This window comes from Lagenorhynchus albirostris, chromosome 3 (genome assembly GCF_949774975.1).
Source record: "Lagenorhynchus albirostris chromosome 3, mLagAlb1.1, whole genome shotgun sequence".
NCBI lineage: Eukaryota > Metazoa > Chordata > Mammalia > Artiodactyla > Delphinidae > Lagenorhynchus > Lagenorhynchus albirostris.
The window spans coordinates 163,406,114-163,429,518 of NC_083097.1; the positions used below are offsets into that span (position 1 = coordinate 163,406,114).

At 58.7% G+C, this 23,405-nt stretch overlaps 2 protein-coding genes across 9 annotated transcripts; one reads left to right on the top strand and one right to left on the bottom strand.

The window, feature by feature from the left end:
- Positions 1–328: 328 nt before the first annotated feature.
- PRKCSH (protein kinase C substrate 80K-H) lies at positions 329–14,617 on the bottom strand. Of its 5 annotated transcripts, none has more exons than XM_060145073.1 (18): positions 14,491–14,616; positions 14,015–14,170; positions 13,694–13,810; positions 13,176–13,271; positions 13,022–13,079; positions 11,992–12,109; positions 10,357–10,486; positions 5,259–5,343; positions 4,281–4,359; positions 3,477–3,563; positions 3,018–3,200; positions 2,845–2,941; positions 2,298–2,367; positions 1,940–2,029; positions 1,673–1,747; positions 1,485–1,584; positions 1,221–1,399; positions 329–1,098 (listed from the first exon to the last, which is right to left on the bottom strand). In XM_060145073.1, the coding sequence occupies exons 2-17, from the start codon at positions 14,091–14,093 to the stop codon at positions 1,253–1,255; spliced, it is 1,611 nt and encodes a 536-aa protein (XP_060001056.1). In that variant the 5' UTR covers positions 14,094–14,170; positions 14,491–14,616; the 3' UTR covers positions 329–1,098; positions 1,221–1,252. The 5 variants fall into 5 exon arrangements, with proteins under 5 accessions (XP_060001056.1, XP_060001054.1, XP_060001058.1 ...); XM_060145071.1 differs by having other exon boundaries at positions 1,209–1,399; XM_060145074.1 differs by having other exon boundaries at positions 331–1,399; positions 3,039–3,200.
- A 436-nt stretch (positions 14,618–15,053) lies between these two features.
- On the top strand, positions 15,054–23,163 carry ODAD3 (outer dynein arm docking complex subunit 3). Of its 4 annotated transcripts, none has more exons than XM_060145066.1 (13): positions 15,054–15,403; positions 16,387–16,508; positions 16,619–16,696; positions 18,371–18,541; positions 18,629–18,730; positions 18,829–18,954; positions 19,184–19,306; positions 19,822–19,974; positions 20,881–21,041; positions 21,124–21,337; positions 21,937–22,092; positions 22,556–22,640; positions 22,804–23,163. In XM_060145066.1, exons 1-13 carry the CDS (start codon positions 15,163–15,165, stop codon positions 22,920–22,922), a joined length of 1,851 nt encoding a protein of 616 aa, XP_060001049.1. In that variant the 5' UTR covers positions 15,054–15,162; the 3' UTR covers positions 22,923–23,163. The 4 variants fall into 4 exon arrangements, with proteins under 4 accessions (XP_060001049.1, XP_060001048.1, XP_060001051.1 ...); XM_060145065.1 differs by having other exon boundaries at positions 15,055–15,403; positions 19,819–19,974; XM_060145068.1 differs by having other exon boundaries at positions 15,275–15,403; positions 16,334–16,508; positions 19,819–19,974.
- Positions 23,164–23,405: the final 242 nt, after the last annotated feature.

A 23,405-nucleotide genomic window follows, 5' to 3' on the forward strand; every position in this document is an offset into this window, starting at 1 on the left:
CCAGCCAGCCAGGCCCCCTTCCTAGAGGCCAGCCCCTCACCCCAGGGGAGGGGGCCTGGGGTCTTCCACATCCCTGGGAGGCAGGGGCGGGGCCCATGGGGAAGGGGCTCAGCCCCTCCAGCCCTCCCTTCATCCTGTTATTTATTTGGATGGTTTCAAATCAAGACAGAGTCCATGTTGGAGGTGATAAAGAACTGTTTAAAAAAAAAAAAAGACAAAAAAAAAAAAAACCAAACCCAAAACCCAACAACAAGAACACTTTGCGTTGAGTTTAGACACTATTTATTACCGGGATTACAGGCCTGGCCGCGGTAACAGACTTTTACATGGAATTGTTTAATTATTTGTACTTTTCATGCCAGAAAATAAAAGTTCAGAATCTTATGGCCTCAGATATATGTACAACGGCGTGCGGGGAGTGTTGGAACACGTGTCAACAGCCCCGCTGTGTGGCTGAGTGCAAGCTGCTGTCCCTCTCTGGGCCTGAATCTCATCTGGAGCCTCTCGGCCTTCCCACAGCACTCTTGTGATTAGCAGGTGGGAGACAAGTCCAGGTGGAAGCCCAGACAGAAGTGGCCCAGGGGCCGTCTGTCCAGTGGCGCCAGGCTGTGCTGTCCACGGGGCATCTCAGGTGAGACCCCCAACTGTGGTGCCAGCCTGACGGGGAAGGAGGCCCGCACAGAATCTGCAGAGCTGCTTCCCCTTGCACTTAGCCCTCTCGCACCCCTGGCTGATTCCACACCCGAGCAAAGACAGACAGATGAGTTGGGGAGATCACGTTTATTGTTTGGAGGTCACAGGTCAAGTCACTCTTCCGCGCCAGGAGGGGAGGCAGATGCCCTGGGTGGGGGACAGGGTTGGGTGGGGGGGGGCACCAGGGCGGGGGTCCAGGGAGGGCAGCCTCCTTTATTCCACCTGTAGAGGCACCTGGGGCCGGGACCGTGGCTCTGCCCCGCCTGCCCCCAGAGCAGGGCATGGAGCCCCACCCGGTTCCTGCCCGCTGGGGAGGGCAAGGAGACCCAGAGGGGCAAGCCTTGGTCTACAGACTGAGGGGCAGGTGGGCAGCACCGCTGGGGGCTGGTTCCACATCTTGAGGTTCTGGGGCCGCAGAGAAACCAAATGAGACACAGATGGAGATGGGTGGGGGGAGCATCAATGCGACCTAGACCACCCCCTGCATCCCCCAGCCGAGGCGGTAGGGGTCTCACCTCCCCACCCACCTCTGGGCCGGGCCGGGTGGGGCAGGGCAGGGCTAGAGCTCATCGTGGTTGCCTGAGGCAGGCGGTTCCGGTGGTGGTTCTGGGCAGGCGGCCGGTGTCATCAGCTCCATGAGGTACTCGCAGCGGCTGGGCTCCGTGGTGCTAGTCACCACTGTCTCCTTCCCACACAGCAGGCGCACCTGGGGCGGGTGGCAGGCAGGCGGGGCTCAGGCAGGCTCGGTGGGCCTGGGTCCCCCGTACCGGCCCAACCCACCGGGCACTCACAGTAGTGGCGCGGTTGGGACCCTGCCAGCAGCCTGTGCCCTGCTCATACTTCATGGCGCTGAACTTGTCGTGGTCGGGGCCAGCCCACGAGCCCCAGGTGCTGCGGGAGAGTGGGGTGCTGAGTGGGGCCGGCCGCGTGGCCGGGGGGACCAGGGGCTGAGAGGGGGGCCCAGCCTGAGCCCACTCACCCGAGGCTGGTGGGGGAACCACCGAGTTTGGGTTTCTGCGAGACGAGCTTGAAGGGGCAGAGCCGGTAGACGTACCTATCACGGGATGGGGTGCGTGGGTAGGGGAGACCCGGGCCCCAACCTACATGACATCCCCCCCCTGCAGGGGGCACACAAGTACCTCAAACTCCAGTGACTGCTCCTAAGCCCCGCTCCTCACTCCCCCCATCCTTGCTCAGGCCCAGGACCTCCCAGCCCACCCACCCCGCCTGTCCGTGGGGGACGCACTCATTGGTGGTGAGCTCGTAGCACTGGCTGTACAGGTAGGCAAACTCGCCGTTGGGACCAAAATCAAAGGAAATCTCCTGCTCCAGGTTCCTAAAAGGGGAGGCCGGGAGCTTAAGCGGCAGCTGGGGCCGCCGCAGGCCGACTCAGGACAGCACAGGAAGGCCCGCTCCGGTGGCAGAGGGCCTCTTGGGGGCTGGGCTCTGCTCCCCATCACCTGGGGACCCTCCCTGCAGGAGCCACTGCCACCTTGCCCGAGGTCGCCCGGGCGACTCCCCATCACCACCTCCCCTGGGGAGCCCAGCAGCAGGCAGCTGTGGGGCCGGTGCAGACGGCACCGCGGCCACACAGCCACCCATACCTGATGGACTCCTCCACGTCCTTCAGGGACCGCTCGGCCTCTTCAAACTTGTTGCGGGCCTCCTGGGCAGCTGGTGGGGGTAGGGAAGGAGGTCAGAGGTGCCCCGACTCCCAGCCGGGAAGAGAGGGAAGGGGATGCCGCAGCCACGCCGGCTTCCCCCAGCCCCCGGGCCTGCTCTGGACGAGGACTGGGCCCACGAAGATTCTGTGGGCCTCGCCAGCCCCAGGGCAGACCCCACCCCACTGCCTGGGCTCTCAGCTCCCGCAGGAGCAGGGCCAGGGCTCCCGGGGCCCAGCCAGCTCCTCACCTGCCAGAGGTGAAACAAACAAGCAACAGCCCATGAGGAGGCAGGAGGGCCCCTGGGGCCGGTGGAGGCGGTGCTAGCCCTCCCCAGGCCCCAGAAGCCCCCTCCAGGCCACCCGAAGTCCCCTGGGCTTGCTCGGGGCCAGCCTCAGCCCGCCTCTGGGAGCAGGTAAGGCCTCTTTCTTGGGCCCCTGCAGGTGCAGGCGATGAGGAGGCACTCACCCCTCCCAGGCTCCACCCTCACCATTGATGAAGGCCTGTGTCTGCTCATCGTAGGGCGGCATTTTGTCCTCCTCTGTGGGGCTGGCTGTCTGGGGGGGCACGACTGGGGGTGGGGTCTCCTGGGGGGTGGGGGGGACAGAGTCAGCGAGTGACCCCACCCTGCCCCCATCACCCGCCTCTCCCCTGAACACACACCTTGGGCTGCTCCCCTGGCACCTGGGAATCCTCCTCCTCCCCCTCCTCCCCGCCCTCCTCCTCCTCCGTCTCCTCTTCTTCCTCGTCCTCCTCCTCTGCGGGCTGTGAGGGCACCGGGGGCTGCTCCTCCCTGGGCTCCGTCAAGGCGGGTGCAGGAGGCGACGGCAGGTCGGTGGGCAGCACCTGGCAGACGTGCGGAGCAGTCGGTGCTGTGGACTCGGGACTCCACCTCCCACCCCCAGGGCTTGGGTCCAGGCCTCGCGTCTCTAGCCCGTCCCAGGAGCCTGGCGGGAGGGAGGGACAGTCAGCTGGGAGCGGGGAGGCCTCTGTGGAGGGGGTGGGGTTGCCCAGCTGGCCAGGGTGGCCCGGCGCCAGAAAACGGAGGCCGTTCCTTCGTGAGGCATTGAGGGGCGGGGCGGGGGGGGGCAGGACCACATCCCTTTCCCTCCCCCCACTGACCTCGGACCGGTACTTGTCCCGGATGGCAGCCCAGATGCGGTCAGAGAAGGAAGCGGCATCTGTCTGCGTGTCTCCCCCGAGAAGGGTCTGTGTGCGTTATGTTGGGGTGGTGTCAGGAGCAGGACCTCCATGTGCCTCCCTGCACCCCAGGCACTCTCGGAGGGGGTGGGGGGCCCCTCAGGCCGTGGTGCCAGGCACAGCACGCTCTGACCTCCCGTAGCCAGGCCGGGGCCAGGCTGGGTGAGGCGCGGCAGCCAGAAGGGGGCAGCACAGGCCTGTGGGAAAGGAGCGGGGCCAGAGAGGTGTCGGGTGGGGACTGGAGAGACCAGGGACGGAAACTGAGAGGCAGGGGCACCAGAGGTGCCCAGGCCCCCGGAGACAGAGGCAGAGGGGCAGGGGGGCGCAGTGGGGACCAGCAGGACAGCGACGGACGGGGGACCAAACCAGCAAAGACAAAGAGCTACAGGCCCAGCCGTGAGGAAGGTGAATCAGGTACGTGCACTTGGCGGGGTAGGCGAAGCAGGTGGGGCACGCGTGTGCGGAACCTGGCTCCGTCCCGATCAGACACCCTGGGCACCTGCGCGACCCCACCAGGTCCCAAAGGGCAGGGAGAAGCGGCCCTGGGTGGCGGCCCTGGCCTGGCCGCGTCGGCCACGGTGGGCACCCCAGCAGCCCTGGCCTGGAGCCAGCCGGGAACCATCCACGGGAGGAGCCCACGGCCAGCCTGTCTTGGGCCCCCTGGCCCTGAGGTCCCCCTGGGGCAATCCCCTCCAGGAGTCCCAAGTGAAGGGGCCGGTTGGGTACCTGGGCTTCCCCTTCTGATAATGCCCCGTCCCCATCTGTGTCCAGCTCCGGATGGGTCTGCAGCTCAGCCACAGAGACCCTGCAGGGGCACAGGCAGAAGCCAATGGAGGGGTGAGCCCACTGGCTGCTGGCCAGCTGCCTGCCTCCCCCTGCCAGGCCCCCCCCCCGCCCCGAGAACTTGCTTCAGAACCTTGGGGCAGGGAGGGGAGAGCAGCAGGAAGCTGAGAAAAGATGAAGTCTGGGGTTCGGACCCCTCTGGCCCCCACCCCCCAGGAGAAGCAGCCACCCAGTCCCCACCCTCCTACCCTCTCCTGAGGCTCCACAACCCTGAGGGGCTCAAGGGAGGGAAGGACACAGGGGTGGGAGGAGGAGATACCTGGACAACCCTGTGTCCCCCAAGACCCAGCTTCCACGTCCTTCCACCCTTAGAGCCCAGCACATCGAAACTGCCCTTGGCCTGGCGCCCTCCCCGCAGCCAAGCCCCAATACCCACAACGGCCCCAGCACCACATTCTGTCCCTCCACCCGCACCATCGCCAACCAGGGCGTGGACTGCCCCTGCCCATTCTGCCCCCTTGGTCCCTCCGAAGCCTCCCACCGGGGGCTGCCCAGCCTCCTCGTTCCCGACAGCCCACCCTCCACCGAGCCCTTTGCCTGGGGTCAGCCAGCAAGTTCAGGGGCGCAGGGGGGATTCTGACTTTCACCAAAGTGTCCCAGGCCACAGAGTAGGCTTGTGAAAAGTAATGGGATCCCTAGTCCCCTCGGGGGCCCAGCTCCTTGAGGGGGTGGTTTCCCTCATCTCCTCCTCCGGGGTTGCTCTAAACCCATCTTATACATGAGCAAGCAGAGGCTCCTTTAGAGAGGGCTTGGGACTGGCTCGGGCCCTGGGGGCCCCAGGGCGAGGAGGTGGGCTCTGGCTGGTTTCTGAAGGCGGGGATGGGAGGAGGGAGCCCAGGGCAGGCAATGCCACACACTCACGCCCCGTCCATGTCATCGTCCAGCTCCTGGAAGGCACTGGTCGCCAGCTCCTGCTCTCGCTGGGCCTTGGAGGCGGCCAGCTGCTCTGTGGAGGGACCAGCCCATCATCCTCTGCACCGTCTACAGCTCCCGCCACCCCAAAATCTGCCCTCCCCAACGCCCCAGGGGGGCCCTCCACTGAGTGCTGGGGCCCTGAGTCAGGCCGCTATGGGGGTGGGAGCAAGGAGATGACAAGGGCTGGCCGGTGCAGGGGCAAGGGGGCCAAGGAGGCAGGAAGCGCCAGATTGGGGGGAGATCCTGAGGGCTCTGCAGATGGTCTGAACAATCGGTGGCTGTGAGAGGCAGGCGGGGGACCACGCACTAGGTTTGCCATGTCCGGGAGGCCCCCGCGGGAAGAGGCCAAGCAGGAAAAAGATCAGGGGACGGAGACTGGGGTTGGGGGGCAGCCAGGCGAGGGAGATGTCCTGGGGGCCCAGGAGAGAGGGGAGAGGCCACCTGCACGGAAAAAGGGAACTGGGAGTGGCCAGTGGACACAGGGCCTTAGCCCCATATCTGCTCTGATGGTCCCTCCTCTGCCTGTCTGTCTCATCACTAGCCGGCTCAGGTGGGGTTCCGGAAAGCAGCCACAGGGGCAGCTCCATTAGGAAGCTCAGCCCTCTGCAGCAGGACAAGCGGCCTGTGTCCCAGGAGACCCCACGAGACCCCAGCAGGCTCAGCCGACACCGTCCTCACAGACGAGGGCCTGACGCTCAGGTGGATGAAGGGACCCGCCCATGGTCACCCAGTTGGCGAGGGGCAGAGCCGGGGGCCCAAGCCGGGCCGTCTGCCTCCAGAGCCCGTGCTCATCCCCACCACCCTCTGCGAATCTGGGTCAAGCCCTGGCATGTTACTACCCCTGAACCTGAGTTGGCAACTCCATGCTGAGAACTCGGGCTAAGGGAAACGGGGCACGAGTACGCCCAGCCTTGTGTAAAAGGACGCTCGCCGTGGTGCAAAACAGTGGAAACAGAAGCAAAGAGAAGACAAGAGTGAATTCACTTTCTTTTCTTTTTTTTTTTTGGCCACTCTGCGGCATGTGGGATCTTAGTTCCCCAACCAGGGATCGAACCCACGACCCCCTACAGTGGAAGCGCAGTTTTAACCACTGGACCACCAGGGAAGTCCCTGAATTCACTTTCTAACACATGGCCCAGCAAGAAAACACCAGGAACCTGGCACCAAAGATGAATGATAAGAAAACACCGGCAACTTCGGTCACAAAGGGCCAACACCCTAATACACAACAGGCGTCTACAAATGATGAAAACCAGCACTGCGAACCTGATAGAAAAAAACGGCACCTGGATTAAATAAATCCTGCCAGGGTCATACACCGGAATAGACACAACTGTTAAAAGGAAGTAGGGTCCAGACACAAGGCTACAGTGTGGATGACCCGTGACAACACGATGTTCGGGAAAAGAAGTCGGTCACAAAGGCCACACACTGCCTGGTTTTGTTGATATGAAACGTCCAGAACTGGCAAACCCATAGAAACAGAGAGCAGATGAGTAGTTGCCAGGGGCTGGGGGGCGGGGGGATGGGGAGGGACTGCTTGATGGACATGGAAGTCCCCTTTTGGGGAGACGGGAATGCTCTGGAACTAGATAGCGGAGATGGGTGCACGTGGTGCATGTACTTGATGCCACTGAACTGTACTCTTCAAATTGGTTGAAATGGTAAATTATACATTTTGTGGATTTTACCACAATAAAAAAAAAAGTGAAGGGTCTGAGTGAAAAAAAAGGAAATGAGGTACACATAGACATAGCACAACACCCATACACCATGTAGACCAGTGCTGTCCAACAGAACTTTCTACAAAGATGGACATGGTCTACATCTGCTGGCCAAAATGACAGCCACCAGCTACACGTGGCCACTGGGCACTTGAAGTGTGGCTTTGGGGTCGACACCCAGAGTTACTACCCTCTGAAGAATTGCATCTCTGCCTGGGATGGACAAGAAAGGTCTGGAAAGGGCTTCCCTGGTGGCGCAGTGGTTGAGAGTCCGCCTGCCGATGCAGGGGACACGGGTTCGTGCCCTGGTCCGGGAGGATCCCACATGCTGTGGAGCGGCTGGGCCCGTGAGCCATGGCCGCTGAGCCTGTGCATCCGGAGCCTGTGCTCCGCAACGGGAGAGGCCACAACAGTGAGAGGCCCTCATACCACAAAAAAAAAAAAAAAAAAAAAGGTCTGGAAGGTTTCACGCCTCCTGGTAGAGATTAACCTGGAGGAAAACTCTCTCCCTTTCTACTTTACTACTTTCAGGATTGTTACCCCCAAAAATCTTTTTAACAGAGAATATGGAAGTCAGATGGGATATTTTAAATCACATGGAAACTAGGAAGAAATAGAGCAGGGAACTCCCAGCCTTCTTTCAAGGCCCCAGTCACATCCCACGTCTCTCACACACACTCACACACCCCACCTCCAATGATCTGGCCTTGGAACTCATACCACCCTTAAAAGTCCAAGCTGGGTGACCCCATGTTGTGCTGGCCCTTGACAGGTCTGACTTGGTCACCACCTACTCACTCCAAAACCCAAGACGGCAGAGAACAGTAGAAGCAATAAGACCCCAGCAAAGGAGGGTAATTCCAACCCTCAGCTTTACCTTTCCAGCAAACAACCCCACCTGCTTACACTACCCCTCCTCCATTTCCCTGTGGGCAACTACCCACCCGACACTCAGGCCTGACCAATCAGAACCTGTGCTGCACCTCCTGGCTCCAGGGATCGGCTCATGGGCAGCCACGGGACCTGGGACAAGCCAATAGGAGCTTGCCCTGGGATCTGTGTTGGGACTCGTGGGAAAGTGGTATTCTCTACTGGCTGGGGCTGCTGAGCCAGAAGGAAATAAACCTAGTGCTGCCTGTGGTTGTGCTGGCACGGGAGGGCAGAGCCTGCCTGGGAAGGAAGCCCACAGAGGAGGCGGCAGAGCCCAGAGGTGGAGGGAGGACTCCCGCCATCCAGGGAGCCTAGGGTCCCACTGGGCCTAAAGCTTCCACTTTTTATGAAGTGGGTTCAAGTTGGGTTTCTGTCACATGTGGTCAGAAGGGCTGATCTCAGGAAGGAAGCTGGAAAGTCTCTGTGGAGGCAGCGCCATCTGAGGGCTTGGGGCACAGTGGGACAGACTCACTGATCTGCTGCTCCCATTTCAAGGTGAGCAGGGCTGCAGGATGGGGCCTCATGTGTCGCTGCTGAGCACGGGGCCTAGAGCCCACTAGACACCTCTGTATTTGCAGTGGGAGTGGCTGGAGCAGAGGCCTGGGAGCAATAAAGGGCAGCAGTTTCAGGGGAGAGGCAATCAGACCAATGTGGTGAGTGCACAGGGCGCAGTGCAGGGAAAAGTGCTCGACTCCTCGAGGCAGGGGGCACCATAACCAGGCAGTGGTGGCCCAAACGCTGTCCCACCCGAGGCACTGGGGAGCCGGGAAGACTGCTGGGCAGAAGAATGGCTTGGCCTGATGGAGGGGGGCCATCAGGAGGCCAGGGCAATGCTGGGCCCTGAGCCAGGCAGAACAGGCAGATGACTCAAGCCTCCAGTTAAGGGACAGGGCCTGCAATCAGAGAGATTTGGGCATCAACCTAGCTGGGCAAGGCCTCAGCTTCCTCATCTGTGAAACAGGGCTACGTGTGGGTGCAGTTCATAGGGCAGGGAGGCAGGAGCGACACGATGATCCTTATGAAACAAGCACTGGGTGCTCTGGTCCAGCTATCATCAGTGTGGGAGAGAATATCAGTGTCTTTGTCAGGGGTCGGAAAACTTTACTGTAAAGAGCCTGATGCTAAACTATTTTAGGTTTGGCAACCCATAAGGTCTCTGTTGGCAACCACTCGGCTCTGTAGCTGTATCACAAAAGCAGCTGATGTTACGTAAATAAAGGGGAGAGTCTCCTCTCACTCGCCCACGTGGCCTCCTCACTGCTCCTTAAAAACTAGACAAGATGCTGCCTTGGAACCTTTGCACCTGTTCCCTCTGCCGGCACTCCCTCCCTCCCTCCGTGGTCAGAGGGCTTTCTCTGTCTTGTTCAAGCCTGTATTGCTGGCACCTGGGGTGCACCTGGCACATGACAGGTACACAGCAAATGCTTGTTAGATGAATGACTGAATTACCGATTACGAGAAATCAGAGCAGAGATAGGAAAGGAAGGGAGAACGCAGCAGATGCTCAAAGAGATGGATGAGATCACAGAATGGCCTCCGAGAGAAGACTGCCGGTTCCCGGTCACCAGCCCGGTGGCCAGCTGGAGCCGCACCTCCAAATCCTCCCAGCGATGCTTGGTCTTTTAACTAGCCTGGAATGGGTTTCTGTCCCCCCTCTCCCTTCTATCCTCCTTCCACCAGGTGCCCCTGCACAGAGCAGACTGAGAACAAATGCCAAGGCTTCAGATTTCCCATAATGGCAACACAATCTACCAACAGCAACGAAATGCTGGACAAAGCCTAAGAAAATCATCTTAAAACCAACCAAGACAGTAGGAGTTTCCAGGACCAAGAAGAAATCAAGAAGGTAAGAGAATATGGAAGCCGCTTTCACCCTAAGGGATGTTGCCAATCCTGGCAAATGTGGATGTCCATTTTGATAACTTGTGAGGGAAGAGAAATGAAAATCAAAGTCCAAGGTGAACTGCCCCCCGCAGCATAACTGTGACCCCACGGGGCTCCCCTCAGGGATAAGCTGGGCCAGGAATTACCCAGCCTATGCTTAGACCTCGGCTCACACGGCCTGTGAGGCCGGAACAATCTCCAGCCTTGAATTTGGATTCAAGGGATCCCTGAATGGTAGTGCTCAGAGACGGCAGGAAGCAAAGCCCCTCCTCTCTGGAGAGGAACCTCTCAGCCTAGACTGCAAGTTACTCCTACTAATGACTTTTAAACACAGCGACCAACACACAGTCAAAGATAACTGGGCACGCAGGGAACTAAAGTGCCATGATTTAAAAAATCAGCAAAACCACAGATGAGAGATAACCAGCAAGAGGCTCCTGGGCCCAGACTCTTCCCAGCCAGGAGCCAAGGGCAAGTCACGGCCACCCTGGGACGTAGTGATGTACCTTCCCACAGCTTCCGGTGCTGGTCCTTGGCCTCCTTCTCTGGCTTCTCAGCTTCTTCCTTCAGTGTCCGCAGCAACTCCACCTGGTCCTCCAGTGACTTCTTTCCAGCCTGCAGCTCAGTGAGCTTTTTCTGGGTAGGCAGAAGACAGGGGCCAGCTCTCTTCCTGTTCCACCCTCTTCCTCACAGACTGCCATCTCCCTGACTCTATTTCACAGGGTGGCCACAGGATCTTTTCAAAATACACACCCCTCTCTGGGTCTCCCCCTTGCTATGGTTCCCTGCAGCCCACTGGAGAGAAACCCAAAGACGTCAATGTAGCCCCCGAGGCCCTGCATGACCAGGCCCCTGCCCACCTCTCCAGCCCCATCCACCCCACTGCTATCTTAAACTCTAAGATCCAACTGCCCTGACAACATTCAGAGCCCCACTCTCTGCCTCCAGTTCTTCACACATGCTTTCCTTCTGTCTGGAACACTCTGCCTGGCTAACTCTGAATTACCCAACAGATTTCAGTTTAGATGGAAGCCTCCTCCTCCAGGAAGTCTTCCCTACTTCCTACCCCCAAGACGAGTTCGGGGAACAGAGGGACCGGGCAAGAGTCTTCTCTATGCCTTACAGCCCCGAACATCCCTTCTCCCCTCAGACCTGGCTATCACTTTGTCTGTGTGTCCCTCCCACTAGTTGATGCACTCTTGAGGCAGTTCCACATCTAGTTCCACGTTTGCTTCTAGCCATGATGCATGAGCCCAGTGCATCCTGGGCTTCTGTGGCTATTTCAAAAACGAATGTGTGTGCTGGGTGGACTCCAGCCTAGGGATGGGGGTCCCAAGCTGTAGGGTCTTAGCCCAAGCCCACACGGGATCACTTTCCTCCCAAGACCTCAGCCTGGTCTGCTGCCAGGATCCTCCCACCTGCCCAGGAGGGCAAAGATCACCCGGAGCCAACCTCACCATGTGGCTCCCCAGCATCCTCTAAACTCGGGAGGTATCACACTGGCTCTGAATTCACTGCCCCATAAATTCGGGAGGTACCACTCTAGCCAGGCCATGGGGGTGGGAGAGAAAAACCTGGAAGATGCCCAGGGCAGAGAAACAGAGCTGGAGCCCTTACTCAGTGGGTCGGGCAAGAGCCCAGGAGGAGTGTTGAGGACTCTGACCCATCTAACAGCCAAGGGGGTGGTAGACGGGAGGGAGAGACACACCCCTGGGGGTACACCCTCTTCTGCCCCCCCAAGCACCCACCCTATTGAACTAACGTGACTGCGACTGACTGACCCCCGTCTCGAGTCCTCCCCCAGACTGGGAAGTCACATAGCCATTAACCCTAACTTACAGATGAGAGAACCCTGGGACCGGGATGCAGACGTGTCCCTCCTGTCCTAGGGGCGGCAGAGCTCCTCTGAGCCCACTTCAGTCTGCACCCAAGGCCCAGGTCGATGCCTGTACTGGCTGCCACCCACTTGGTACCCGCTTAAGCGACGACTAAGCGCCAAGTGGACAAACGAGTGAATCAAGGCGCAGAGAGACAGTAACTGGCCCCAGGACACCACGAGTCAGGAGCAGACATCAACCCCAGCCGAACTCCTCAGCCTATACCTCCAGGTTGTCCTGGGTCAGCCCCACCGGGCCCCTCACCTGCTTCTCCTCTCGGGCCCTCTTCCAGTCCTCAATTAGGATCTTTTTCAGGCGGAACCCCTCGCGGGTCACCTCCGCCATCTGCTGTAGAGTCTCTCTCTCCTTACGGCCCTTCTCTCTGGGGAGAGGGGACACATAGGCACGATGGGGTCGGGGGCACTTAGCATCCACCAGGTCTGCTCCTTCCAAAAGCGTTCAACACCCATGCCTTCACACCCTCTATGTGGGCAAAGACAGGAGAACAAACCCTCCTCTCCCCACCTCCCCAGGCTCTCTTGGCCTCAGAGTCCCTCATCCCTGTCCTTGAGGGGAAGGACAATGGGCAGGGTTCGTCCACCCTCAGGGTCAGGGGAGGGACTGGGGGGTGCTGGGATGTGGGGCTGGGAGGTGGCTCCCAAGAGAGGGAGGAGAGAAAAGCACAGAAGTCACAGACCCCCCAGACACAAAGGGCAATCTGGCCGGTAAGCACTGTTCTGCTTAATCCACTCTCTGTTTCAAAGACCTTCCATCAAAAGAGTTTACAGAAGTATTGGGACTCTCAGCTTCTTTGAAAAACAAATCCAGCCCTGCCACCTGCCCTCAACTCACAGGAGTGGAGAACAGCTGTGCCTTTAGATGTCACAAGCCCACCACTCCCTACTGCCTTATACTCAGCCTGCTTGTGCTGTTTAGATTACCTACCTGTGGGCATTTCAGTTTTCAGGTCCTGCTGCAGAGCACAGCAGTTAAAAGCATGCAGTCTCAAGTTAGACCGACCTGGGTTCGAGTCTCGGCTCTGCTATCTCCTAGCTATGTGACCCTGAGGAAGTCATTCTCCTTTCTAACCTTGAGCTTTCTCATCTGTTCTTAGGCAAACTGCACCTGCTTCCAGGCCAGAGAGGAAATTGCTGATGGAGCATTCCCAAGGCACCTGGCACGGGGTGAGCACTCAGTACACAAAAACAGAAAAGAGAGGGAACCCTGATTCACCCAGTGGGGCAAGGCAAGGTCTGGAGGGGTGGGGGGGGATGGGGGGGTGTCACCTACGTACTTGCAGGTGTTCTCACAGACGATCCCGCTGTTGTATTCGTCCGTCCCGTCGCAGCAGTCTGAGGGAAGAGGTGTGGGCACCATCGGACCCGGCAGCGCCTCTTCCCTCCCTCCACCCAGCACGCTGTTCCCAACCCCAGGGAGATCTCATTCACCACAAACTCCATCGTTGACCCATCTGGAGGAGATGTACAGGGGCTTGTAGCCAGTGTTGGTGCAGTGGAAGCTGCCGTTGGGACAGGCGGCTGTGCCTGGGGGGACGAAGGGAGGGAGGGTTTGTGGAGTGTGCTCAGAATCCAGTGTGTCACACCCACCGCGTACACAGAACGAACAAGGAATGTGAGAGTAACTGATCCCAAGTAAGAGGAGGAAAGACAGCTGCACGCTCGGGGCCTGAAACAAAACTCTTCAGTGCTCCCTCCTGCCTCTCCTCCCTGAGGCCCTCAGAACAGGACCCTGCCAAACCCCCTCCCCCTCCCCCTCTGGGCTCCCACAGCACCTCCCACTCTCCTCACCAAACCACTGACCACTCGCTTCTGTGCCCACTTCCCCCCACTCAACAGCGAGCTCTCTGAGGACAGGACTGGGTCTGTTTTGCTCACAGCACAGGACCTGGCACCCACCAGCTGCTCAATAAATGCATGATGAATGAACGAATGACGAAAGAGCTCACCTGGTTCATCTGAGCCATCTTTGCAGTCACAGTAGTCGTCATTGACCTGATCAAAAGGGACACTGGCAGAGCCATCCAGGCAAGTGAAAGGCTTGGACTCGTCGTAGAAGTGATGGTCTGGGGAGGGGGGCAAGGGGCTCAGCCCAGGGCAGGAAGAGGCCCTTTCCACCCAATGGCTCCTCTCCCCCCACCCACCAGTTGAGCATTGCCACCTTTCCTGCCCAGAGACCAGAACACTGAGACCGAAGGCTGTTAAGTGCCTCTCCCAGGAGCCTCCCACACCCCACCCCCACCTCTGACCACCTCCAGTGGCCGACTCACTGGTGAGGGAGACGCCCCGGGGTCGCTTGACCTCCACGGCCCAACACATGGGCAGCAGCAGCAGCAGCACTAGTAACATCTCGCTGGAGCCTCGGAAGCCGGAAACGGGTTCTGTCAGAGGAAGGAGGCTGCTGGGAGATGCGCTGTGCCCTCGCGCTGCAGCAAGAAAGGGGTGGCAGGTCAGCGGGAGAGGGCTACTTCCAGCCGAAGGAAGGCACCTCTCCCTCCAGCCAACTGGATTCCTCCATCGCTTCCGGGCAATGAGGGCTCACTTTGCTTCCCATACTGGGGGCGGGGGGGGGGTCTCCCCAATCCTGCCCAGTGGAGGGGAATCTCACTTGGCCCAAATCAACGGTGGGGAGATCTCAAAACCTCCGCTCCCCATGAGTAGGGGGTGGTTAGCTATCCAATTCCCACCTTCGACTGCCCCCAAGAGGAAATTGGGGTGCCCTCCCGCCCACTAGTTCACCACCTACACGAGGTTGGGGCAAAGGTCAATATCCACCGCGCCCCCCGTCCCAGCAGCCAACTGTTCCTCCCGCAGAAAGAAAGCGGAAATGTGTGGAAGCATCACTTCCGGTATCACGCTGCGCTCCCTGAACGGCGGTTCGTGGCCGCCATGTTGCGAGTGGCAAGTGGCGGGGCCGGAACCGAGACGGCCATCTTGGATAGGACTGTGACGCCTTAAAGGGAATAGTTCTGAAGGTTAGCGCTTAATGGCGGCGCAAGGTGCCTCCATCTTGGGAGTGTCGGGTTCTGCAGCCGGAACAGAAAGTTCCTGAAAAACGCCCGCGAACCGCCTCGGCGGGGTTAGGGTGGAGGGGTGGGGAGGAAAAGGGATGAGCACGTGACTCCAAAGTACCCTCCCCCATCTTTCTGCGGAGCTGGTCCGGTCTGTCCCCTATTGGGACCGCCCCTCAGTTCAGCGTCAGCCAATGAGAGCCGTAGATTGGAATGCAGGCGATTTCCTTGGGAGCGCTGGAGGGAGGCGGGGAAGGTTACCTAGCAACCGTAGATGCTGCGAGGCCCCGCCAAGCTGTAGACAAGTGCATTCCCAGAGCCCGAGGAACAGGAGCTGACGGATGCCGGACAGAGGCAATTCCTAGCGGATCCCCTAACCACCAGGGATCCTTGGCCTCAACCCAATTATGACGTCTCCCCTGAGTTGGGCGGCCTCCGCCAACGCCATGCCTTTTCAGGTCCAGATTTCAGCTCCTTCCAAAGTCAAGGGCGGTCAGGCTCAGATCAGGCCCTACCACCCTCGAGGCAAGGGGTCAGTGCAGGCCTGGCACTCACTCCATTCCAAGGCAGCACCTTTCCACGCCAGCGAGGGGAAGTCCGCTGTGCACACGCAGGTGGCTGAGTTACAAAGGAAGCTACAACTGTTAGGTAAGATGGCTCCACAGGGCACAGAAGGGTCAAGAGTCAACAGTCCTCTGAGCTGGCAGGAGCGTTTCACTGGCGTTCATCCAGTGGCCAGTTTCTGAAGGCAAAAACTCATACTGGTTCATGTTTTTCCTCATCTTTCTTGTAAAACTTTTCCTGAGCTCAGAACTGACTGGACTGCATTTCATACTTTTATGTAATTTCAACTCTTCTATCATGCATGGAGTGGTAAAGAATATAGATTTCTAGAGCTGGATTTTCTGGGTTCAAATCCTGGCTCTACATATACTAATTGTTTGACTTTCAGGGACCAAGAGTAACCTCATTGCTCTCAGTCTGTCCAGCCATGAAATGGGGATAGTAACAGTACAACCTCATAGGTGGTTGAAATGCGTAAGGTGCTTAGGACAGTGCCTAGCACATAGTAACATTATAAAGTGTGAACCGGTAGTTCTCAATGGAATAGGGCTATTCTGCAATGTCTGGAGACATTTTGGTTTGTCACATTGCTGGGGGGGGTGGGGTGGTTACTGGCATCTAGTGGGTAGAGGCCAGGGATGCTGCTCAACATCTGACAGTGCACAGGACAGCTCGCCACAGCAAATAATTATCCATCCCAAATGGCAGTTGTGCCAAGATTGGGAAATCCTGGTATAAACCATTATTGTTTTATTATTAGGAGATAATTTTGCATAGTGGTTGAAGGTATGGGCTGGGGAGTCCAACTGCTTGTGACTTGGAACAATATAATAAGCCTGAGTCTTCACATGTGTAAAATGGGTATAATATGTATATGGACATGTACCTATTGGCACACGCTATTTGATACCTAGAAAATTATTAGTCCAGCATCCAACACATAACAAATGCTCAAAGTGAAATATCGTTACAGTGTTAGGTTGACAATTACTGAAAGGTCTTCCCTCTGGGAAGTCCCCCCTTCCCATGATCCTCTGCTTCTGCCTGCCCACCTCACATGACCCCAGAGGGTGACCGGAAGGCCTTTTATGAGACCAGCCAGTGGAACATCAAAAAGAATCAGGAGACCATCAACCAGCTCCATGAGGAGACCAGGGCGCTGCAATTACAGTTGACAGACCTGCTCCAGGTGAGGTTGAAGAGGTGCCAGGGGGCGGGAGCAGCATCCCCAGGGGCAGAGCACCACCTCAAGTAGAAGTGGCCTGAATCAGTAGTGTGACTGGGCTCTTCTCTCTGCAGGGAGATGAGAAAGTGATCCAGGCAGTGATTCGGGAATGGAAATCAGAGAAGCCATACCTGAAGAACAGGACAGGCCAGGTTTGCCCCACTCCCGTTCCACTGACCATCTCCCTTCATTTCCAGCCTGGGTCCCCACCCAACTGGCCTCCCTGCCCACTATCTCGCCTCTCCAATCCCTTCTCCACACCTGGCGCCACTCATTTATTTCTAAACCTTTATCACGCACCTACCATGTGCCTGGCATGGTTTTAGGTGTTGGTCACCGTGAGGTGAAAGAAACAGACCATGTCCCCACTCCCCAAAATCTCATATCTTGGTGGAGAGAACAGACCCCCCCACACACACACCCAAAAAAAACAAGAACAACAAATATAGAAACAAAGTAATTCCCAGTGGTGAGAAGAGAAACAAATAAAATAAAACAGACTGACTTACTCGAGATGGATGGGGGCAGGGGTTTGCCTTTTAGACTGCAGGATGGGGGTCTTTGCTTTCTCTAAGAAGGTGATATTTGAGCTGAGAATGGGACAGGCAGGTAATGATCTGGGGAAAAGCATTCCAGGCAGATGGAATAGGAAGTGCAAAGTGCCTAGGGTAGGAACAAAAGTAGAGTGTTGGAGACACAAAGGAGGTAAGTGTGGCGGGATGGTAGTGAGTGACGGGGGGGTTCTGCAGGAGGTGAGGTCAGGGAGGTCAGCAGGGGCAGAACTTTGCAGCAGCCTTCACTGCAAGAGTGCAGATTTTATACTAAGAATCAGAGAAACGGAAGATGGGCTGTGAGGAGGCAGGAATAGAAGCCAGGAGGAGGTCAACCGGGTGAAAGATGGTGTTGGCTGCACTAGGACAAAAGGGGTAGAAATAGGAAGAAAGAGCTCTCTCTGGAGGAACCTCTGAAATAGAACAGAGAATTGCTAACAAACTGGATGCAGGTGAGAGAGAAAAAGAGAAGGTGAGGATGACATCAAGGTTTGGGACTTGAGCACCTGGAAGGGTGGAGCTGCCATGAGCTGAGATGGGGAAGATTCGAGAAGGGCAGGTTTGGGGAAAGATCAAGGACATAGTTTTGGACACGATGGTTTTCAGCTGCCTGTGGAAACATCTGGAAGGCAGTGTAGATATGCATATACAAGCCTGCAGTTCAGGAGGGAGGCAAAATTGGGGTGTCTTCAGTGTATATGTGAGTTTTGAAACCCTGAGACTGGATAGGATCACCAAGGGGGTAAGGTTGGTCAGAGGAGAGAAGAACCTCTTCAAAGGCAAAGGAGATGGAGAAGGGGCAGCCAGGGAGGTGGGTGGAAAACCAAGAAATGGGGGTCCTGGAAGCCCCCAAAAAAGAGAATCTGCAGGAGGAGGGGGATCAACCAGGTCAGACACTACTAAGGGTCAGGGGAGGTGAGAACCAAGATATAGGAGAAGGGGGACTTCCCTGGTGGCGCAGTGGTTAAGAATCCGCCTGCCAATGCAGGGGACACGGGTTCGATCCCTACTCCAGGAAGATCGCACATGCCACGGAGCACCTAAGCCCGCGGGCCACAACTACTGAGCCCGCGCACCACAACTACTGAAGCCCGTGTGCCTAGAGCACATGCTCCACAGCAAGAGAAGCCACTGCAATGAGAAGGCCGCGCATCGCAACAAAGACCCAACACAGCCAAAAAATAAATAAAATTAAAACAAAAAAAAAAGATATGGGAGAAGGAAGGAAGGACTAGGTGAGGGGTTCAGGCCCCTGCTCTTGCCCCCCTCCCTCAGCAGGCCCTGGAGCACCTGGACCACCGGCTGAGTGAGAAGGTGAAGCAGCTGAATGCTCTTCGGTACCAGCTGGGGCTGCGACAGAAGTGGCTGGAGGAGCTCCAGCTGCAGCACAGTCTGCGTGAGCTGGAGATGGCAGAGGCGAAAGATAGCAACACAGAGGTGGCCAAGGTGGGGCCAGTGAGGTCTGCAGAGGCCTTGATCCTGGGGGAGGAATTGAGGGGGGAAGGGACCCAGCCCAGGCTTGCTTCTCTCTAGACTATGCGGAACCTGGAGAACCGCCTGGAGAAGGCCCAGATGAAGGTGGAGGAGGCCGAACACATCACCAATGTGTACCTGCAGCTCAAGGCCTATCTACAGGTAGGGACCAGGGCGACTGGGGGTGGGAGGCGGCAAGTGGGAGAGCCAGCCTTGTTAGGGACAGCGGTCACAGGCCTGCCTCATCCCTCACGCCCCAGGAGGAGAGCCTTCGCTTGGAGAACCGGCTGGACTTCATGGAGGCTGAGGTGCTGAGAACAAAACAGGAGCTGGAGGAACTGAACCTAGTGAATCAGGAGGCGCTTAATGCGAGGGACATCGCCAAGGTGCCAGCCCGTCAGGTCCTGGGCGGGGTGGGGGGTGGGGGTCCTGCCCCCCGACCCCCGATGCCGCCATGGTCTTCTGTTCTGGCCCCAGCATCTGAACCTCAGCTGTCCCGGAACCCGTCCCATCTCTCTCCCAGGACCCCACAGCCTGACCCAGCTGTGTAGAGTTGGGCCTGCAGCTCTGGCCCAGAGCCCGCAGGTCCTGCTGTCCCCCTTTCCCGCCCTCTAGAACCAGCTGCAGCATCTGGAAGAGACAGTGTTCCGAGAGCGCAAAAAGCGTGAACGCTACCTAACAGAGTGCAAGAAGCGCGCGGAGGAGAGGAAACTGCAGAACGAACGCATGGAGCGCAAGGTGGGCGCACCAGGGGTACGGGGCTGCGACGACCCCAGCCTGCTCCTGCTTAGATGCGGCCCTGCTGCGTCCGGGGCCGCGCCACTACCTTGGCCCAGGCCCTAGACCCTTCGGCAGTTCTGACATTTCTCCTGACTCCGCCCCCATCTCCACTAGATGCCAGGGCTCCTCTCACATCCCTGACCCCGCCCTCCAGCCCTCCCCTTACTCTCAGGTCTATCCTCATCCTTCCCCACAAGACTTGCCTGTGTCGGAAATTTGATCCTGCCTCTAACCCGCCCCTTACCCGACAGGGCCCACCCCTTACCCGACAGGCCCCGCCCCCTGGACCCCGTCCCTCTGCGCTGCTTCTGAGGCCCTGCCAAGCACTCCTGACCCCTTCTGGGTGCCCTTACCCACGCCTGGGCCCCACCCCCTCCCTTACCCCAGTGCGGATACTTCCCCAACCCCCGCGGCCTCTGCCCTAAGCCCTTGTCTGCGAGCTGACCCCGGCCCTGACCTCAACCCACCAGCAGACCCAGCGCGAGCAGGTGCTGCTGCAGTCCAACGACAGGCTCCAGGACAGCATGCACTCCAAAGAGGAGGATCTGCGGCGGCGCTGGAACATGTACCAGATGGAGGTGCTCTTCGGCAAGGTCAAGGACGCCACCGGCGTGGCAGAAACGCACGTGAGTGCTGCCCTCGGCCCTCCCAGCTCCCAGACGCCCGAGCTGAGCCTGGGAAGCCAACACACCCAGCCTCCCCTTTTTGCCGGGTCAATTCTTCAGCACACAAAAGACACCCCTTCTTCCTCCAGCTACTGCCTCATTAATCCGCTACCTCTCTCAGCAAAACCCACACGAGTTATCTACACTGGCCATCATCCTCTAATGTTCCGGCTTACACTGGTGCTGACGTCTTTGACATATCAGCTCTAGGAGAACTATGAGTGTTTTCTCTCTGCTGTGCCTCCAGCACCTGTAGCAGGGTCTGGGCGCAGTAAAATGCCCAGTGCCAGCCTCAGCCCCAGAGAAGCTGGGGCCCACGCGAGGCAGCGTCTTCCTTGAAATTTCCTAAGACTTTATTTATGCCCCCAGCTGGCGAACACTAATTCCCCTGGATCCCTGTTGGGTTTCTCCACTTACGGCGCTCTCCAACCCACTACTCCTATGGGGTAGCCTCCAAGGAGTTCCAGGACTTGGACATATGGGGTCATCTGGAGCACTGTGGCCAGGCGCCTTTCCCAGCCATATTTCCTCATGGAAGTGGGCAAGATTCACTGCCAGAACGTTGCTGGCATGTTGAGTTTGGAAAGCAGCTGTGCTCACTGCTATCACTGCCCCGCAAGCCGATTGTGGCTGATTCAATTTCCCTATATAGACAAGGAAGGGCCCGCAAAAATCATTTCTTCGGGGCTGCACACCCTCGAGGCAGCCCTGGGTCGGACTCACAGAGTGTCTAAACACCATTATGCAGAAGCCATCAGCTCAGCCACTTGTCCTGCGTGCCCCGGGGGAAAGAAGCGGGGGAAAGAAGGAGGAGTGCACCCCTGCCTGCCCCAGCCCTGGCTCTGACTCGGGCTGGGCGGCCCCCAGGCGGTGGTGCAGCGGTTCCTGGCACAGGGCGACACCTTCACGCAGTTGGAGACGCTCAAAAGCCAGAACGAGCAGACGCTGATGAGGCTGAATCAAGAGAAGCAGCGGCTGCAGCGGGAGCTCGAAGACCTCAAGTACTCAGGGGAGACCACGCTCGTGAGGTGAGGTCCCGGGTGCCCGAGGGCGAGAGTGGGGCCTGCGGGGTCGGTGGAGCTCCAGTGGTGGCCTCCCTGCTCCCCGCAGCGAGCAGAAGCTGCAAGTCGAGTTGCAGGGGCGCATCAAGGCGGAGGAGCAGCGGCGCGCTGACACACAGGATCAGCTGCAGCTCGCCATGTGGGCAATGCAAATGACCAAAGAGGGCCTGGAACACCTGGCTGGCAAACTGAACCACATCCTAGTGGCAGGCCCCGCCCACGAGGAATCCCCGCAAGACGTGAGAGGCGGTGCCGGCGCGCAGGTGTGGGGTTCTGCCCCGTAGCCGACTCGAGAGATCCCACCGCAGGCCCTGTCCAGGACATGAGAGGCCTAGACACAGGGGAAACCTCAACCCACTTCTGAGTCTCCACCCCACGTCTCAGGGGGCACCCCCTTACTCCTCAAGAGGCCCAGGACTTTAGAGACCCTGTCCCATTTCAACCGCCCCCATGGGAAAGTCCCACTTAGCCCCCCCACACACACACACACCCAAAACTTCAGAGACCCCGCTCCAATCCTGGAGCGACCACAGATGAGAGAAGCCCCACCCTGCCCGCAGCAGAATCCCATTTCTTAAGGTCATCCGGCAATGGCCTCTCTCCAGTTAGTATCCCTGCCCTCCCACTAAAAGACTCCCCCTGCCCCCATCCCTTGGCTTGGGTGTCTGGAATTCAGAGGCAATTGCCCTATACGCGTGGCCCTTGACCACAGAATCCCCACCCCACAGAGGATAGCACCACTCGGGTTGGTGGCCCCTAACTTCAAAGGCCTGGTCCCTGAGGAAAAGCCCCGCCCCTGGGTGGAACCTGCCCCAGAGACCCCGCCCCCTTCCAACTCACCTGGTTCCGCCCCCGGCCGCAGGAGGCCGGCCACTTCGCCAGAAAGGAGCTGGATCCCAAGGCAGGTGACTATCTGCCCAACCTACTGGGCCTCGTGGAGGAAAAACTGTTGAAGCTACAGGCGCAACTCCAGAACCAAAACGTGCCAGAGTTGCTGCGCCACATCGCCGACCGCGAGGTACCCCTTCAGCCGGGCGGTGGGGCTGAGGGTGCCGGGGCTGGGGCGGAATACCAGGAGGTCGGGGCATCCCCCAGGAGACCTGAGAGGAGGCCCATGGGCCGGGAATGGGCCTTAGGGACAAGGCGTGAGGTTTAAGGAACTAGGGATGCACCACGAGAGTGTCCAGAGGGCCCTGGCGGGCCAGAGGTCAAGGCTGGGGGGATCAAGGGTGGGGCCTCGAGAGGACCAGAGGTGGGACCTAGAGACCACGGGCGGGCCTGGGAGGGGGAGGGGGAGGGGTATCAGGATGCACGCTGAGAACAAATGACGCGGCAGCGACCAAAGAAAACTTTACAGCAGTGGGCAGAGGTGCTGAATGGAATCAGGTTATGTCTCAGAGTGGGCTGGGGAGGAGGGGGAACGGACTTCGCTGCAGCCTCTGCCCACTCACACTCTTCTTTCCCGCTCCCCCCTCCCCCAGTTCTACTCCACCCTAGAGGGAAAGCTGCCGATGTACAACACCCGCATCGCCCTGCCTGTTGCCGGTCTCAAGGACAGGTTCTTCGGTCAGTACGGGCAAGGAAAGGGGGCGGGGCCGGGGGCCCAAGCAGAGCATCGGGAGGTGGTCAGGGGCCAGACCTAGGGCCAAGGTGGTGGTGGGATGGTAAAGGCTGGGAAGGAACATCTGAGCCGGGAATGGGAACTTGATCCCCTCATCGCCCTTTGCAGACGAAGAGGAGAGTGAGGACGAAGACAACAACGTGGTGACCCGCGCGGAGCTCAAGATGCGTTCCCAGAAATTAATCGAATCCCGCAGCAAGAGGCGCGGTCGTTCGCGGAGGTCCTAGACTCGCCCTCGCGCCCATCTGGCGTTTGCGGGCCCCTGCGGAGCCCCCAAACCCCTCTGGGCCCAGCGGCGGGCCCACGGGGCCCCTTCAAGGGCTGAACGCGGCCCGGACGAGGGAGCGGAGCGGGCGGGCGATGCCCGAAGTAGAGAAGGGGGCTGGGCTGCCGGACGTTCCCACAGTAAATCTCCCCAGGCTGGTCCGCGCCGGCCTCGGAATCGCGCATTAAAGGTCAACCACCAGCTCCCTGAGTATTCGCCTCTCCTTGATCCTGCACCACCCCATAGATGGCTGCCCCTCAAACCAGGGCCACAGATTCAGCCCCCTCCGACCTGGGGAGTGATGACTCCCATAAGCTAGGGACGCAGATTGAGCTCCCTCCGTCCCTCCAGAGAAATGAGAAATACCTCCACACCTGGGGCGGACCAGCCCTCCCCGTCTGAGCAAGCGGACTCCTTCTGAGGACGCAGACCTGTACCCCACTTA